Genomic DNA, 18888 nt, shown 5'->3' on the forward strand with positions numbered 1-18888 from the left:
TGTGGTACTCAGGGTTCCCCTACGGGAAGATGACGACAGTGGTTGAACGCGAAGCTATCTTGTGATGGATTCTTTGGTTGGCCAATCCCTAGGGGCATCCTGCCACAATCATCATCAGCGGTGCCTGGCCAGACATGCGCAGTGGGGGTGTGGTACTCAGGGTTCCCCTACGGGAAGATGACGACGGTGGTTGAACGCGAAGCTATCTTGTGATGGATTCTTTGGTTGGCCAATCCCTAGGGGCATCCTGCCACAATCATCATCAGTGGTGCCTGGCCAGGCAGCGCAGTGGGGGTGTCGTACTCAGGGTTCCCCTACGGGAAGATGACGACGGTGGTTGAACGCGAAGCTATCTCGTGATGGATTCTTTGGTTGGCCAATCCCTAGGGGCATCCTGCTACAATCATCGTCAGCGGTGCCTGGCCAGGCATGCGCAGTGGGGGTGTGGTACTCAGGGTTCCCCTACGGGAAGATGACGACGGTGGTTGAACGTGAAGCTATCTCATGATGGATTCTTTGGTTGGCCAATCCCTAGGGGCATCCTGCCACAATAATCATCAGTGGTGCCTGGCCAGGCATGCGCAGTGGGGGTGTGGTACTCAGGGTTCCCCTACGGGAAGATGACGACGGTGGTTCAACGCGAAGCTATCTTGTGATGGATTCTTTAGTTGGCCAATCCCTAGGGGCATCCTGCCACAATCATCATCAGTGGTGCCTGTCCAGACAGCGCAGTGGGGGTGTGGTACTCAGGGTTCCCCTACAGGAAGATGACGACGGTGGTTGAACGCGAAGCTATCTCGTGGTGGATTCTTTGGTTGGCCAATCCCTAGGGGCATCCTGCCACAATCATCATCAGTGGTGCCTGGCCCGGCATGCGCAGTGGGGTTGTGGTACTCAGGGTTCCCCTACGGGAAGATGACGACGGTGGTTCAACGCGAGGCTATCTTGTGATGGATTCTTTAGTTGGCCAATCCCTAGCGGCATCCTGCCACAATCATCATCAGTGGTGCCTGGCCAGGCAGCGCAGTGGGGGTGTGGTACTCAGGGTTCCCCTACGGGAAGATGACGATGGTGGTTGAACGCGAAGCTATCTCGTGATGGATTCTTTGGTTGGCCAATCCCTAGGGGCATCCTGCCACAATCATCGTCAGCGGTGCCTGGCCAGGCATGCGCAGTGGGGTGTGGACGCCGCACAACGGCGGAGGGAACAGGCTCGACCATAAGCTGCTTCGCATCTAAAACTGCACATTAATTTCTGATCAGATGATGGTAAAGCCAAGCTGGACATCATTTAGCACAGTCTCAACAGTTGCATCAGCAAATCACAGTGGTGGTCATCCTGCTCATCATCTATGTAATTGAAAGAGTGCACTGCAACTCTTGCTGCTGCTGACGACGAGAGAGACAAAATTTTTCGAGAAAAGTGGCACTTGCAGCTTTGCCACAGTGCGTAGCTTTGCTTAATGGGATGAATTGATAAGGCCAAATTAACGAGTCAACTGGCCAAACAGCGACCTCCCAGTGCCAGCTTCGTTCCTAGTAAGCAACTGCTGAGGAAGAGTTAATTTGTATTCTTTCGCGTGGCCTTAAGATCAGAGCAACTATAAAAGAAGCAAGAGTTAAGTGGGTCTTCTTTCTCTAACAGGGCTCTCAAGTCGTGCCGGAAGATTGGGGAAGGTACATTCGGGGAAGTGTACAGAATACGCCTCAGGGCGAGAAGAACCTCCGCCATCAAGATTGTGCCCATTGAAGGCTCCCTCACAGTGAATAAAGAGAGGCAGAAGACGGCAGCGCAGATTCTTCCAGAGGCCATCATTTCTGTGTATGTACCTGAACGCCGTGCCTCGCCACGCATTCCCTGCATGTGTTCACGCCCAGCTTGTTCCCTGTGTTGATACTTTCTCTCTTTTCTTTTTGTGGGATCAGCAGATTTTTGCAAGATTAATGGTGAGCTGTGGGTCTTCCCGTCGTCTCTAATCGGTGAATCCCCATCATCAGTTGTAATCACTGTTGATGGTGTAGAAGCTAAATCATTATTGTCATTTGACCAAAAAGGGGAAATGCGAGGTTCAAGGGGAGAAAGGGCAAAAAAAAGCTGTGAGAAGAAAGTGCAAGCACTGAGACAATAGTGCTGTGGCTGCTTTGAGTTACCACCCGTCCATCACTGTGTGTTGCAGTCACCTGATTGCTGGGGAAGCAGCAGCACATTGGAAGTGGTTTTATGGCAAAGCTGCCAGTCTTAGAGAATGGTGTGCCCTCAGCAATTGAACTGCGGCGTATACAGCAGCTGCCTATGCTGAAAATTATTGCACTGCAAGTGATTGTGATTGTTCTCAGAATTATTTTCTCTGGGGAAACGCTTTTGCTCGGCCACCCGCCGCGGTGGCTCAGTGGCTAAGGCATTGTGCTGCTGATCACAAGGACGCGGGTTCGATTCCTGGCCACGGCACCCGCTTTTCTGATGGAGGCAAAAAGCACAAACGCCCGTGTGTACGAGATTTCTGCGCACGTTAAAGATCCCCAGGTGGTCAAAATTAATCCGGAGCCCTCTGCTACAGCGCGCCTCACGTGCGTTGCGCCGGCACGTTAAACCCTACAGTCAATCAATCAGTCTTTGCTGGGTCCCATTTGTTGCAAACGGAAGAGCCACTTTCATGCTGTTCTGTCACGAAACGTTATTAACTAATGTTTTGAAACTAAGGAAACCCAGTTGCAATTTCAGCCTGTGGCACTTGTTGGTGGTACTTATTGGTTTCGTAGGTGGCAACCTATGAAACAGGGCACCTGTAAATAAACATCACAAACAGTGGTTATGATAGTTTGTGGACAATGTCTTCGGACACTTCCATTTGTTTTGTGAAGTGCATTGAAACTCACCATCCAAGATGTTCAAGGACTTACTGGAGATCAGCATTGAAGAAAATTTACTTGTGCTCTTCGCCATGCATGCTGCCTGTAGCATTGTTTGCATGCTGTGAGAAATTGAAAACTGCCAAAGGTTTATTTTTGAGATTTTTACAGTATTCCTTCTGCAACGAGCGGTCGCCATCAATGCTGAGAGATGCCTTTCCATTTCCCTGTCTTCGGCTAAGCCTTTCGTGTCACTTCCTTCTTTTCTACACAGAGAATTGAGCGCACTGTCCGGGCAGGAGAGAGCTGACCGCTGCCTGAACTTCATCGAAGTGAAAAGGTACGAGGCTCAACTACTTGTAATTGCAGCCTTTTGCACAGCTCTTAGTATCATGCGCTCAAAACATTATAAGCACGAAAGGTAGTAACAGCAGCATGCAGTTTCAGCAATTTTCGCCCGGCAAGTTGCTTGAAAACATTGAATCTTTCAGCACTTACCTACTTCCAATCAATTGCAGGTTGTACTACATTCAAGATTGCTATCACCCACATCTCATGAAGCAGTGGGACGCATTTGATGCCAAAAAGAGCAGCGAAAATGACAGGCCAGGTAAAGCTCTCAGATAATCGTGTGCGGACAGTGGTTGCACTGATGCACCCTGTAACCCGAGCACGTTTTATCGCTTAAATCGATTTGTTGATCACGGGTGTTAAATGAAGCAACTAAATGTGCCTGCAAAATTGCTCGCGAGCCACTGGTTTCACTCCAAGTGACCACATGGGCGTAACACAAATGAAATTGAATAGATATTGTCGCAGAGCTATTGCTGGTTCTTCAAAGAAAACCATTGCGAGAGGCCCAAGCTGCATCCTTGAACATCCACTCTCACCGAGTGCCACGTGAGCCCAATTGAGCAAGATTGGGAGAGTCTCCGTAGTGTCCCCTTCCTTCCTTGTGATGATCTAGCTTAATTGGTAGCATGTTTGCTGTTTCAGCATGGTAGTTTCTGAAATAAAGCACCCTTCAATTTCCTTCGCCAAAATGTTTTCAACAACGCTTTGTTTGTGCTCCTTTTGCAGATTGCTTTGGGCCGGACCAAAGGTTCCTAATGCTAGAGTTTGCTGATGGTGGATCTTCCCTTGAAGATTATAGGGCAAGTTTTTTTTTTTTTTTTTTTTCCCCGCACTTGTGTTTCACTTCATTTCTGGTGCACTTGGTCTGTGGTGGAAACAAAACTAACCTGGGCAGGTTCTTGTTTGGTGGCGCCACGGGCATGTTTTGGCCTTGCTATTTCGGTCTGATAGATTTTTCAACACGTGATCCAGTTCAGGCAGTTGCTGTAAACTGGTTCAGGATGTGTGGGCCAAATCAGAGAAGAGATTCAGTGAAAAAAAAAAAGCGATTTCACAGCATCGCAAGGAGATAACAAAAAGGCTGATTGAGATGTGCACCTTTGCAGTGTTTGATGTTAAGACAGGAGCAGGTAGCCTAATTCTTCGTGCGCTGTATGAACTAATACTTCAGCAGTGAAATTTATTGCTTTTATTTTTCAAGTACATACTGCAGGCCAGGAGCCCAAATCATGTAGTATAAAAAACGGTACAAAGCAGTTCAGGAATGAAAAACAAAAGGCTAAAAAAATATCACTGGGCACAACTAAGCACTTGCTTCTATTTAGACAAGAAAATTGAGACATTTATCAAGTGTATTGTGGGAAAAAAAGGGAAATCCAGAACAGGTCATTAGAAGCAAAAAATTAATTCAAATGAGGCGAATGGGAATTGATGAGTAGCGAGTGGTCTGAGCTACGGGGGGCAAGTTTTGAGGTGTAATAGCAAGTGAAGAAGGGGCCAAGAAAGTCTAACAATAAAAAGCCGTTCCACTCAAAGTGAAAGCTGTCGGAAGTGCAGATCAGTGATTCGCAATAATGGGCTGTGGCGCCGCTATCCGCTCACTGCTACCACCCCTTATGCTGGTCACCTCCCTATCTCACTCTCTGATGATGAATTGAACGGAGGTTTGTCCAATGCAATTCAAATTTCCCGCTTTCACAGTGCTCACACGCCCCCTGCTTGGAGCAGTACGAGTAAGAGTTGTGTTCTTTTTGTGCCTGCTTTCATCTTGCACATGCCAGAGCCTTAGTGCACAGTTTGGAACGCGTCATTTTTGGCGGCCGCTTTTCTTTCACTTTTTTTTGTAGAAACCAACACAACGGGCATTCTTAATTAAATGGACGCGGGGGCTGCTGGTTATTTACACAGATTTTGACTCAAATGTACCTGCAGTTTTCTTTGCGCTAAACAAAGGGAAGATGTATGACAAGCGCCAGCGGTTCCGGAGTTTCGAACTGTTACGACTATATGAACCGCTTGTTTTTTGAAGCCTCTGTTTGGGTTCATTACGCCGCTACGCCATGGGGCACTACTTGGGTCCGTTACCTAGCTACGCAGCCAGATTGTGGCAGTGGCTAGACAGCGTGACAGCTAATGAGCTACGACGACAAGGTGGCACCCTAAAGTCCTCTGCACTTAAACTGACCTGGCTGGCCCCACTCGTTTTGGCCTGGGAAGGCCCACCCGTAACCAATGCCCTCCTGTGGATGCATGGGGTTCACAAAGAATGTTGGCTCTGTTTTTTTTATCAGTCTGTTAAAGGGGCACTGACACAAAATTTTGAAGGCGAGGTAACTTCGGAGATAGATTGGTGGGAACACATATACATAATCTGCAAAATATCAGCGGCGAATACAGCCTAGAACATATTTAAAATCAATTTTAAAGTGTGCGAAACGCAACCGAGCAGCCAGCAGAGGGCCACGCGCAATCGACATCCCGAGGTTATTGTGTAAATAAACAACATCCAACACGTCACGAGTTTGTGTTTGCCGCTTCCGCACTGCCGACGTTTTTCGCCGGCTCGCCGCTCCAATCGGAGGGCCGGAGGATGGAGCTTCTGCTCTCGAGAACGAACGACCCGATCGTTGGCGGCGGAGGCGCCGTGATTTCGTCAGCTCGTCGGCTGCAGCTGGCCGCGACCAAAGTTCTACAGCGATTCCAGGCACTCTGTTTCTATTACTGCTTATTACCATTGGATGCGAAAACGCACTGGAGGCACGAAAAGCCCACTGAGCTAGCCGCACGGTCGCTGTGCAGGCGGCGGCCACGGCCGCGAAGAGGCCCAGGCCGGCGCAGGTAGCTCGAGTGATAGCTTGTTACCGCTGCACGAAATTGTCCCCAAGTCCCGACCATGGTGGCTTACATGAAGTCCCGACCATGGTGGCTTACATGAGAAAGGAGTTAATGATGCGATGGCGGGTTGCATTAAAAATTGTCATCTGCACCGCTTACGAGAGCGGCACTCGAATATCCGCCGCAGTGCTAAGCCGAGCACATCTGTAGGCGGACCTGTAGGCAGATCGGCCGGCTGCTCCCAGCGCGTCTTGCCACCCACCGTCTGGAGCGTCGCGCGTCGTTCTTTAGCCGCGGTAGCATTTGCACTCGCAGCGCCTGCGTCACATCCACGGTCGCTTTTTAATTAAGGGCCTCACGAGATCAGTACGTGGGGACATTCGCAGAAACTGCCGTCGATGCGGATTCGACAGTGCTACGGCGGCTCTGCTCTGTGGTATCCCTCCGACGGTCACGTGCTCAGCTTTGTTCACACAAAATCCACAAAATCCATCGTTTCGCGGCACTCGCTGAAACCGAAACTGCGACTGGCCGCATGAAAATGCCTCTAATTAAACAACCGTCGCACATTGAAGCAAATGAGGTTTCTACAGGTTATAAGTAGGTCACTAGCTACTTATCGCAACAAAAAAAAACAACATGCAAAATTTTTGTGTCAGTGCCCCTTTAAAGGGAGGTGTGCAAATCTTGTTATACTTGGAACTATTCATGTGCCATAGTAGGTTTTTCTTGCTAACTTTGCCGTCAAGTTTAATGCATTCTGCAGGTGAACATGCTGTGTTTGCAATAAATGTTAGTGCAGACAGATAACACAAGAGAATTTAGCGCAGAGACAATTTAGAGAAAAAGTTGGAGGCAAAAGTTTTGTATCAGCGATACGTCAGTGGGACCGTTCAGCTGTTTGAATTTTAGTTAAGGATAACAGGCATTTTGTGTGTGGTACTTTTTTTTTTGTACATGAAATAAAACGTGCTGCGAATGCTTGGCTCTCTGTGTATGTTCGAAGATACGGCTTCCAAAATAAAATCAGTTGCAGTAGCGCCAGTCCCAGTGGTCTCTCTTGTGTTGTCTGTCCGGCACTAGCTTTTATTGCGAATATTATATACCAACTAGCCCAGCGGCAAGTTTTACTAGGAGGATGTTGTGAAAGCGTTTGGCATTTGTGTCAGCTCCTCGTTGTTCATCACGAGTTATCAGTGATGCCGCGTCGTGCGACTTTGGTCCCTTTCTCCACCAGGTGAAGTCTGCCACTGAGGCTCGGAGCATCTTCCTCCAGGCTGCCTGCGCCCTGGCAGTGGCCGAGACTGCGCTCGAATTTGAGCACCGTGACCTCCACTGGGGCAACATCCTTGTGGCACCCACCCGCCAGCGTTCCGTCTCATGCCGGCTGGCCGGAAGGGACTTTGAGCTGGACTGCGCTGGGGTCTTTGTCTCCCTCATCGACTACACGCTTTCCAGGATCCACAAGGGTGAGCTGATCTTAACCTGCGGGGTCATAGTAACAACTCGATGCGGCGCGCCTGTGAAATACTTTGACTAGAAGCTTCCACGTTGCTCTCGTGACACCTTTAATTACCGCAACCAAGTGGTGCATGGCGCAGGCAGAGCGTTTGCCGGCGAACTTTCATTTCCAGTTTCGCCTGCCAGAGCACTTCATTCACCAGGCAAAAATTATGACTGGGTTTCAATCACAGGTGGGCGAATGGTCGGTCATTCTAAGGGCTCAGTGGAGTACTCCTCTATTCAGTGTTTGCTGAGAGACAAATAGTATTGTGATTTGAAAATATGTTCAACTAAAATCGATGTTTGCTTCGAGTTTGCCATGCTTGCATTATTCTAATGCTCCCCCAATTGTAATGTGCAGGCAAGTTTAGGGAGGAAAACTTGAAAAAAATAATGACGCAGATGTAAAAAAACATAGCACCACTTACCAGGCAGAAAACGTTTTATTTGAGACATGCAACTGTGGTGGCGAAAATCTCTTGTGCTTCATAAACTTGCTTATCCAGCTCCTGCTGGGGAGTCCGGAACGCTGAACGCATTTGCTATTTAAAATGCCTTGACCTTCATAACTTCAGATGTAATGGGGCGTTGGTTGTTCCACTTTCCCTTTATGAATTCCACCAGGGTGTCTTCAAGTTTTCAAAAACATTTGTACCCCGGGTTGGTGAAGCCTTGCATTAAATTGTGTCTTGACTTTGTTTTGTTCACGTCAATCGCACACTCGTGTCTCCAGGATGCCCGATGCCGCTCGGTTCCTCTCACTTTTGGCAAGTAAAATGACCTTGCCCTTGAAGGACGCCTAATAGTGGTGCTTCTTGGGAGCTGTAACAACCAAAGCAAGGTGCTAGTTGCAGCAGCAATGTGTGCAACAGCCAGCTGGCTTAATTAAGTACAGTGCACAGTAGTTAAAGGAGTACTGACACGAAAATTTTGTTACACTTTTATTGCTTTTATCGATGCCTAATGGTCTGGCGAACCTGAAACAGCACTTCAAATACTTCAGCGCACGATAGTTAATTACATTGAACGGCCTGAAAATCGTTTGTTTCAAATTTCCGCGCTTTCATCCCGGAAGGCGCATATGACAGAATCCCGGCCTGACCTCACCGCTTTGTGCGGACGTCACCGGCGCCCGCTTGAGAGGGTGTTGCACCCGCTCGCCGCTCGTGGGGCCGCGCGCGTGAAGTCACGAGTTTTTGACGAGCGCCGTTGCGTCACTTCTTTTGGCTTCACGGGGTGATGTCACACTGATGTCCATTTGCTGAGTGCTGCTCCGCGCGCTGCTCCGTCGGTGCGATAACTGAGATCCAATGGAACTATGTTCTTCGCGTCGCAGGCCGCTCATATTTCAGCCAGGGTATTCTGTTGAATGAAGGAAGCGAACTGTGCAATAATATTAACGCCGAAAATTGGTGTCAGTGCTCCTTTAAGGTGTGCCCATTGAGAAGGTTGCTGTGAAGGTAGCCAGCCGCACACGTCAAGTGAGAAGCAGTGTGTACACTTGTTTGTTCAGATGTAACCTTGGACCACAGCACTGCAAAGAATGAGACACCGAAAGATGTTTATTCTGCAAAACACTGCTCCAGTGTAGGATTTGGTCACTGCTGGCTTGACACAACCATGTTCAAATAAACATTGCCACTGCCAAGTTCTCCATCCCATATGTACACTTTTTAAAAAAACTTGCAGATTATATGGGAAGTCACAGTACTACTGCAAAGTAAATGGGAAGACGGAAGGAGTGGTAAAATGGACAGAGTTGTTCTGTGGTCTTCAGAGTTGTGTTACACCTCCCCAGCACCTCTGTTCTGCTGCAAAGTAGGAAGGAAAGAAAGAATAAATATGCGCTGAAAACAAGCTGCTGTGCCTTCTGCTATGTAAAACTAGTCTGTCAAGGTTCAGTTGACGTTGTTTCCAAGTTCCCCTGCAAAGCTGCACTGTATGTGCATTTCGAAAAACATCTTCATTACGTGGCTGTTATCGGACATTTTGTGGAAGCCTATCAGTGAAAATGTACCTAACTTCTGCGTCACCGATTGTCCTTGCCTGCCTGCAACTTGGTCATCTTTGCTGTTTATGATTGCAAAGACACGCAACACTGCCTGCTTTGTTCTTTGCCCGCTGTTCCTTCAAGGTGGAGCAGTCATGTTCACCGACGTGTCAAGTGAAGATGACCTCTTCGAAGGATCCGGCGACTATCAGTTTGATATCTACAGGCTTATGAGGGAGCATAATCAGTACGTTCAACCTTGCTTCTTTTTCAAGGGTTCTTGTCGGGGCAATGTCCTAATATTGTTAGCACCATCACTACTCACCTTAATACATTCTTGATCAGGAGATTATAGCACTGAAGATACACAAGTGGCAAGTGGAATTGTGTCTTTTTAAAAAATAAAAAGTACACGTATGCTAAGCTTTGACGCAAAATTTGTCCGTACTTCACGGCACATCATGACTTGGGGGCAGTGGAATGATGCCCCACTGTCTTTCCTTAGCAACGTATTGTCCAATGTTCTTACTCGGAGGAATTGATTATTCTCTCTGTGATTGTTACAGGAATGACTGGAAGAGCTTCAGGCCGTACACGAACGTCCTCTGGCTGCACTACCTATCTCGCAAGCTGCTCGAAAAGAGGCGCTACACCGCCATCAGCCAGGAGCAATGCTCAGCCCTTGCACAACTCCGACAGTGGAGCGACGCTGTAATCCTCGAGTGCCGCTCATCCGTAGAGCTTTTTTTTAAGTGCACCGGTTACAAACCCAACCACTAACCATGGGGCCTAAGCCACAAGCTTCGACCCTGCAAAGGCATAACGTCGCTATGACACAAAGCGGTGCGAACTCTTGAACTCATCTGTCAGTGTCTTTCATCTGTATACACCATCGCCCATCTGTTTGTTTTCACTGCATGCTGCCTCTATGTAGCATCATCATAACAAATTTCATTGTGTATAGCTTTGTCATATAAAATTCCTCATTTCCTGTATGTTCCATTACACATCAACATCAATCAGCGAGTTTTCACACTACATACCTCGCTGCCTGCAGTTAGTGTAAAATTGCATTTGCTTCAATGTTGTAACAGAATCATTCATTTGCCAGTTCACATTTAGCTGTTTCCCCATTATGTGGGCCTTCGCTCCAGCATCCCCATTTTTCAAAATATGGGAACATTTTGTGTTGCAAGTACGCATCTTTTTGGTTTGTGAGGCCTGCATCCCCACTTTTCAAGACATAATAAATTCCATGAATACACTGCCAAACTCCATGGCTTTCTTTTGTCTATTTATTGCAGTGAAATGTCATTAAATGGAACTTCATCTGACTTACTAAAACTTGTGCTTTTGATATTACATGCATGCTCATACAGACCTCTAGAAAGCCGTCGTGGCACTCATTACTAAATAGGGCTGGAAATACTGTAGCTGTTTTATCTTTCAGACGCGTACTCCATTGCATCATGGTTCATAATGGTAATTAGATGCTCAAGATAAGTTGCAATAGAACATTTAAAAGCTTGCATTTTTCAAAACAAGGTCACATGCTGCACAATCTTAACTGACAGGTTTCATGTATGGGCAGTGGCAGTTGAGTTTATTTGCTTCATCTTTTCAAAAGGCTGCAATTACTTGGCTAGTTTCGCACAGGGATGTTTATATTCTATTTCCTGTTCATGCTTTTGTGACCTTGGCTGGTGGGATGTTTTTGAGGGGATCCCAACATGCACAGATTAATTTAGGGCCTTGTCTGATGACCCAGTTCCTAGGGCATCTAGGTATTGTCAGGCGGTGGGGCCCTGCCATGTTTGCATTTGCCTCGCTCTACGGAGCTCGCACACTGCTAAGAACATAGTCGCATTTGCCACTTACTGCTTGATCCTTTTGCAGTTTCTTATCCAGCGTGTCGTTCAGTGTTGCGATAGCCTTCTTCACGGTGGCAACCCTGGCCCTCATGACCTCCACATCCTGACAGCAACAAAGGGAATGCAGAGAAAAAAACGTGACGATGGAGCGCAATGCTGCATCCGAATAGTCGCCACCTTTTGGCCGGCACAGAAAACAAAACCATCAGTTTAAAGTGGCCAAGCATCATGCCAAAACTGCATTTATGGCAAAACCACTCAATTTCGAATACAGCTTCCTATGCCAGCCTTCAATTTCTGCTGCCTACAATCCTACAACGCCAAGTACTTGAGCTATGTAAGCCACGTGTCTTGGCACCATACTTGAAGACACTGTTGAAAGCTGACTTCACTGGAATACAAAGAAATGTGAAAATAGGCAGCCTATGCATGTCTCCCCACTACAGTGGCAGGAGCTAATCTATTGTCGTCCTGCATATGTGCCTCTGCATTCTCCTAGGCACCATTTCATTACTGCTCAAGGTGCGCCGATATTAATATTTTGCTTCAAGTAATAGTAGAGCCTGCAGAATTTTGCACCCGTTATTTTGTATATCCAAACCCAAGTTATATCAGATTCTCTCAAATATTCCATGGGCACTTGCCGGCGGGAGGTCTTGCATTGGCTCCAGCTTGTCTTCAAGCTTCTTCTTCTCTACCACCAGCCTTTCCAGTTCCTGTGGTAAGAAATGAGCAACACACTGCAACCTGTTTAGAGGTGGCACTGGCTGCCTTGCCTATGGGCTAGCGATTACCACAATGTAGCCATAAACTATATTTGGTCGTTCTGCTGCCCAAATATGTACCTGAGATTTAGCAACCAGACTGGCAGGGTCCAGTGAGTCTGGAACAATGCTATCCCGCACCTGGAAGAAGAACAAATCTCGGGAGGCATCCTGCTATCACACTTGCACAATGCGTGCAACAAGGACTGCCGCTACACACCAGGCGGACAAGTCTAGACTTGGCTACCATTCGTCCCAGTCCTGCGGCAATGTACTTTACCTGCATCTTCTCAAGCTTTTCCCTATTCCGCTGCTTCATCTTCTTGATGGTATCAAGTTCCTTCCTCTCCACCTCCGGAGTTGTCCACTTGTCTTGCACGCTTGCGCGTAGCCTTTGAAAAGGTGACAGGGTCAAGAGCGCTCTAGTGGTGCGCTAGATCAAGACAGTGCAGCAAGGCTGTAGCCACTTACAACTGCTGTGTCGTCATATCGATGAATTGCTCAAACGCAGCAACGTCTTTTTTCAGCTGGCGCTTGTCCTGTAGGAGCGACTTGTGCTTCTTTTCAAGACAAACGGCACTCTCTTCCATTCTGTGGATTAGCGGCACAAAATGAGCATGTGAACTGACCAAAGGGGGAGAATACAACAGGGTACACTTTGTTGGGGTATTAAAAATGCCCCTTATATTTTTGCACTAAAGTGTTTTATTTAGACTAGTGCAGGCTTCACATCTCGTTCACTGCCACTGGCTGGAAGGTGACTAGATGTCTTGTTTTATGGCACGGGCAACCTTCACCTTAAATCATCATCCAGGCCACCGAAGTTCTCTTTTGCCTGGCCCTGGAAGACAGCTTAAACCAAGTTCTATAAATTCAGATCTTAACGTTCGGGTTTTTTTTTTTTTTGGCGGGCAATTTCTGACTTTCCCGACCACAGTTTATAAAACTCGACTGCCTGCCAGGCGTAACCGCATGCTGTTCCAGCTACAATTACTCGGCGGAAACATTAGCGTCAAATTCCTTACCGCTTGGGACAGCCGTCTTGGCAGCCCAGAGCTGCCCCTGCCTTCGCCAAGGCCTCGAGTGCTGTAAAGGTATCCTTTGGAAGCTTCCCCGGAGGAATGTTCCCAGCTTCCAGCCCAGATTCCAGCTTCTCAGCTGTTCGTAATTGAGATGCAGAACATCACAAGAAGCATGGGGGCCAGCAAGTATTCATCAGGAACTTTTTAAATCCATGCTCATGTGGATACTAATAAGAGAAGGGCAGCTACGAAAGTGTACTGCCCTAGGTCAACGGTTATAACTGAAGATAAGCATTTTTTTAAAACACCTTCTTCACACTGTTCTCCTCAGAAAAACTTTTTTTTTTTTTTTCTGCTGGGAGTGGCGGTTAAAACAAGCATCTTTGAACTCAAGTTTTGCAAGGCAGCACTCCATGGTAAGGTTTGTTTTATACTGAGACAACTGTGTATGTTTACTTGGGAAAGGGGGGGGAATGGAAACCAAAAAAAAAAAAATGACAGGAGCAGTTGTACAATACAGTTGTTTGTTTGGGCAGTAAAGGTTTGATTGTTGGGAAAGGGTGCTCAGTTGTACCTGTCAGAGCCAGTAACTGCAGTTGCGAGCAGAAGGCTTTTCCCCAGCAATGACAAATGTTGCAACCAGGTCACTGACACTTCCTTGCCACGAATAAACAATCGGGTTAAATTCTGATGTAACCTTGCTAATTATAAGTTAACCAAACGAACAATTTATTCATCCGGAAATGAAAAATCACGATTTGTGCATCACTATCATTGACATGAAACAGGATAAAGCCCTTTCCAGTCACAGACTGCAAATCATTGGAAATAAATGCGAGAACACATTTCCTACAGTCTGTGTACTCTTGGACCCAGGTGTGTTGCAAACCTAAGCTTGAGACCAGTGTACTGTGCTACACTACCTACCTCATCTTCACACACGTGTGATCCAATGTCAGTTCACACCAAGTAACACAGGTGATGTTCAATGGCAAATACTATAGCGCCAAATAAAGTACCAGAGTTGTATAGCTGTATATTTGTTGTGTAATTTTGGATAGAATAAACTCCTTTTTGGTGTGATTTTTTTTGCAGCTTGCACTTTGCTTTGCAGCATCAAGCAAACTCGATTGCTCATGGGGGTTTAACGTACCAACGTTACACAGGCGGTGAAGCGCGCCATAGTGGAGGGCTCCGAATTAATTTCGACCACCCGGGAATCTTTAACGTGTGCTGAAATCTCAAATACACGGGTGTTTTCGCTTCCATGAAGCAAACTCGTTTTGGTGGCCCCTTTTTTCTGCAGTACAAAGCGCTGCAGGTGGAAGTTTGGGTTAATGAACTGTACGTTGCAAAGAAAAAAAAAACCCACTTTTCTTGCGCTTGTGAGCTATGCTTTTTCATGCAGTGTTGTCTTGCGTGTCATACATTTGAACACAAATCATCACTGTCAGATCAAACCACAAAAACTACTACAACTCATTACCCTGTAGACTCGTTTTACGGAATCCTTGCCAGAGAAATCTTACTGGTCGTAACTGGTCTGCGCAATAATCAACAGCACAACGGCTGTTTAGCGACGTACTCGAGGCCGCTGGTCACCCGCCAACACTGAGCCACTCGAGCGCTCGTCTGGGTTGCAGCTGTGGCGCCCTTCCACAACTGAGCAAGCAGACAAGACAGGTAGGGCTCCTACATGCCCACACTTCCGTCACCGACACAAGACAGATATCTGCAATCTAGTTTCCTTTCTGCCCCCCCCCCCCCGACCCTCCGGACTCCACTTCCCCAATACCGGGCTGAGTTGGCACTCCTAGCATGTGTCGCCCGTCAGCCGTAGTGGCATAGCGTGAACGGGGTGAGTGTGTGCATGTTCGTGGACATTTGTTCTGGCAACACCCGCCCAGGGTGGCAGGCTAGCAGGTGCGCCAAAGGAAAGGCCACAGCATTTCTGTCTAGCCGTGCGTGCCATCCAGGGCAACCTTTCCGCAAATAAAGGTTATTATTGCTATTGTCATATTTTGGGGGGTTTAACGAGCCGAAGCTGAGTTGCGCCGTAGTGGAAGGGCCCCGGATTAATTTTGACAACCTGGGGCTCTTTATTGCGCACCGAAATCTGTACGCAGACGTTTTAGCCTCCACCTAAAAGGCAGCCACCGCTGCCGGGACCGAACCCGCGTTCTTGGGCTCGGCAGCGCAACGCCTTGGCCACTGCTGCGCGACCGCAGTAGGTAGCCGTTTCTATTACCTTTGGCGACAGATGTCCTCGACATTTCCTCCGAGTCTGGGTACTCTGCGAGCGCCTCCTTTTTTGCCACTTCCTGTATCCGCATTAGCACTTTCAAGGCGGCAACTGTTTTGTCGTCCGTTTCGAACGTAACGTTCCGGCCGAGCACTTCGTGAAGCCAGTTCTTAATCTGAAACAGAGGCATACATAGTGTAAGTCCTGCAATTGTAGGTGCATTCTTGTTCTCAGCTTTCCTGCTGTTCTGTAAATACCACTTCTCACGTGGAACAAACCTGGTGCACGTCGGCGTCCGTCACGTTCGAGCCACGGCTGGTTTTGTCGGTACAGGACTCCATCGTAACCACTTCTCGCTGACTCGGTTTTTCGGTCCCACGAAGGTGGCTCCCTGCAGTAATAACTCTTCAACTACCTGCTTTCTATGCCGAAAATCCACTACACCCCACAAAGGTCTTGCACAATGCAGAGCTATTCACACAGAGGCTGTCGACCAAGGGAAGTCAGGGAAGTGCAACCGAAAACCGCGGCAAATTCCGCGGGCAAAAAGAAAAAAAGAGGTCAGAGTTACAAAAAAAAAATGGCAGCTAGCGGGTTGAAATTTTATGTGTTTACTCACTAAGTGTTTACACAAAAAATTTATACATATTGTGTCTTGTATGTTTCATCGGGTTTATTTTGAGGCACGACCGGCTTTATAAAGCCGGTCGTGTTTTGAGGCTAGCAAGATTCTCGGCTCTACGTGTTCGTTGCCATCTTCTTATACGTCTGTTCTGATTGGCTTTTAGTGTCGTCATGATAGCTAAGAGCCAATAAGAAAGGGCATAGAGAAAGAAATACTGGTAAGAGTGGACACTCCCATAGAGCCCTGCGGCCGAATGACTGTACTGTAGTGTAGCGCACCGAGCGGACGGAGAGCCAAACTACTAACCATACTTTCGTTCACTTTCGGTTTCGGTTTCGCGGACACCGATTTTGGCGGGTAGTTTGAAGGACTGGAAAGCGCTGCTCACGGCGACGGGCGTCGGTACGGTATTTGACGCTTTCATGCAATAATTAGTGTTTATTTGAATATATCATTCTCAGGCTCAGTGCCCGTACACTTTTACAAAAAAAAAACTTTTTCTGAAAATGTGAAATTGCAATTTACAGTACCACTCACACTTGGTTAAGAATTCTGTCGTGTGAACACATGTTGCCGAGCCACATAAAAGAGACACATCATAAATGAAGAAATATTTATTGCATGGCACTAAACGGAACAAGTTCAAATTATCATTCTTTGCAACCACATATAATAATAAACAGTGAGTAATACACAACAGAGACAATACACAGTAGTGAGAGGAAAATACATTTCCAGGGATGAAAAAAAATGCACAAGTAAAGGTATCACAACCACACAAAGGATTTTTTCTCCACGGTAATTGAAAATGCAGAAAACCCAGAAACTCAGCCCCCACAGATTTACTTGTATCTACGACACCCTCAGAGTCTGCGCTGTTGCAGTCATACAAAAATATCAACCATAACATATTCTAGACACTGGGATACTTGCAACTGTTTACAACCACTATCTCCGCAGATAATTTTTTTAGTCTGGCAATTTCTCCAGTTAGGATGTGAAAGAAGGGAAAAACTTGGGCTTGGATGGCCTCGCTTATTTGATGAACTCTCAATGAGATCTATTGCCGCGGGGCAACTTCAAATCAGTAGCAGTAATTGAACAGAAATCACATTTGTGTGGAGATGCACGCGCAAAAGGTTCAGAGGAAAAAAATCAACTTCCTATTGGTTCCTTGCAAGGGTGCATTTTCCCAAGAAGCCTGGTTACCTTCCGAAAGCGTCGCCTTCCCAGTAAAGGCAAAGGTCCAGGCGGGGATATTTTAGGTACGTGCACGTAGTCAACCGACAGGTTCCAGGCTCGATTAAGGCACACAAATTCATGCCTTCCGCTGTCAATACGAACAGTATAATATAAGAAACAGGGAAGCAGTATATGCTTCTCGTGTATGACGCAATGGGGGCACATTACAGAATCCCATAAGCATTTGACAACGTAGGTCCCAACATGGTTCTCTTCATCTAGGCCAGTCCGACAACAGGCAGCACGTACGGTGACAAACGACATTTAGCATGACCTCTTACCCTGGCAGTCTTCATAATGTAAAAGGGTTTTTTGTGGATGTACTATTTTCACAATATTACAACTAGCAGCAACAATAATTTGCGAGTGGAGTTTAGAGACTGTATACGCTGTTTGTGTGGTTTTAATGAGATGAGGCATGTCAGCGATAAAAAACAGTTTGTTCCTTGAGTCAACGATAGTCTATTCAGTGGTCACGCGTTATTGAGTGCCGATACTTGCGTTAGATTTTAGGTGCTAATGGCAAGGTTCATTAGCTTGGATACAGTTGCGGTATCCATCAGAAGCATCAATAAGGCAGCAAGAAGCATTGCAGGCAGTCATCAATATGTAAAACTGAATAACTCTGGGAGAACAGTTGGCACGGCCACTTTTGTGAGTCTTGTGAGGGCAGGATCCATGAAGTTCGTGCACCATGTTTGGTATGACGAATGCAGCTGGCTGGTTGGCTCTGTCTTGAGGGCACCTGTAGACCTGCACAGGTGATAGGTGATGTAGTACACATACTGCTTGCAATGACAGATGATCTGCGAATAGTCTGTAAATTTCACTGCAACTAGTATTCAAGTATTGCCTCCAGTGCATGCCACCTATTTAAAACACAAGTTCTCTTATTTTATTCAGCATTCATGCAGTCAAGCTATTAGCAACACTGAAAATATGGGTCGTTGTAATTTCGCAACACTGGTTAGGCACATTCTTAATGCAATTCAGCTATTGTTTGGGTTAACAAAAATGATAACGCTGCTCACATAGCCTGAATCCCTTTGTCTTTTTTTGTAAAATCAGGACGAAGAGCGATAGCGAGCTGAACGTTAAACAAACCTGTTGCCCCACGGGCTCGCGAAAGAAACGCATCCCGAGAACGGGCACCCGGCGAAAGTATATTTGGGCGCTGTGTGGGCACCATGGCAAGCAGCAGTGAGCGTCGTACTGAGTACTACTGACCGCCGCCGAAGGCCATGACAAGAAAACACACAGTTCCGACTGAATAGGTGCAATATTCGCAATACGTGTTGATTAAAACTAGTCAAAATATGACCAGAGAAAAGAGAGCAAACGCTTGAAAAAACGGCAAGTGTGGAACAGTTCTACGCAATGCCTGCGATACCGGAATTGATATACGATGTAGAACGAAGACCAAATTTGAAGGTTTCAATGCACTGCGCACTCACCCCGCCTCGAGCAGCTGTTATCTGCCGACAAAAGACGCGTTTTTACCGTACCTGACGCGCCAAAGCGAAGCGACGAGCGCGCGTTATCGGCGTCGGCGAGCGGGTTCGCTTTGTACGCAGGCAGCTTGGTATGCAC

General features: G+C 47.1%; 2 protein-coding genes across 5 annotated transcripts in view; one reads left to right on the plus strand and one right to left on the minus strand.

The window, feature by feature from the left end:
• LOC144170455 (uncharacterized) overlaps nucleotides 1–10803 on the plus strand; it is a 25151-nt gene extending 14348 nt beyond the window's left edge. Inside the window, exons 6-12 of the mRNA XM_077700274.1 lie at nucleotides 1646–1822; nucleotides 3125–3190; nucleotides 3369–3460; nucleotides 3931–4004; nucleotides 7277–7508; nucleotides 9677–9779; nucleotides 10099–10803. Of these exons, the coding sequence (XP_077556400.1) occupies nucleotides 1646–1822; nucleotides 3125–3190; nucleotides 3369–3460; nucleotides 3931–4004; nucleotides 7277–7508; nucleotides 9677–9779; nucleotides 10099–10312 (958 nt within the window). The 3' untranslated portion in view covers nucleotides 10313–10803. The remainder of the gene's footprint in view (nucleotides 1–1645; nucleotides 1823–3124; nucleotides 3191–3368; nucleotides 3461–3930; nucleotides 4005–7276; nucleotides 7509–9676; nucleotides 9780–10098) is intronic.
• Nucleotides 8070–18888, minus strand: part of LOC144170458 (uncharacterized) — an 11889-nt gene continuing 1070 nt past the window's right edge. Inside the window, exons 1-10 of one of the 4 annotated variants that reach the window (XM_077700279.1) lie at nucleotides 16051–16131; nucleotides 15710–15822; nucleotides 15438–15606; nucleotides 13193–13325; nucleotides 12639–12758; nucleotides 12448–12559; nucleotides 12249–12308; nucleotides 12048–12143; nucleotides 11411–11506; nucleotides 8070–8364 (exon numbers count right to left, since the gene is read on the minus strand). In XM_077700279.1, the coding sequence (XP_077556405.1) occupies nucleotides 8182–8364; nucleotides 11411–11506; nucleotides 12048–12143; nucleotides 12249–12308; nucleotides 12448–12559; nucleotides 12639–12758; nucleotides 13193–13325; nucleotides 15438–15606; nucleotides 15710–15772 (1032 nt within the window). In that variant the 5' untranslated portion in view covers nucleotides 15773–15822; nucleotides 16051–16131 and the 3' untranslated portion in view covers nucleotides 8070–8181. The other 3 variants (XM_077700280.1, XM_077700281.1, XM_077700282.1) reach the window with 3 other exon arrangements.

The sequence above is a fragment of the Haemaphysalis longicornis genome, unplaced genomic scaffold (genome assembly GCF_048455015.1).
Source record: "Haemaphysalis longicornis isolate Haplotype H1 unplaced genomic scaffold, Haemaphysalis longicornis Haplotype H1 scaffold_2, whole genome shotgun sequence".
Lineage (NCBI taxonomy): Eukaryota > Metazoa > Arthropoda > Arachnida > Ixodida > Ixodidae > Haemaphysalis > Haemaphysalis longicornis.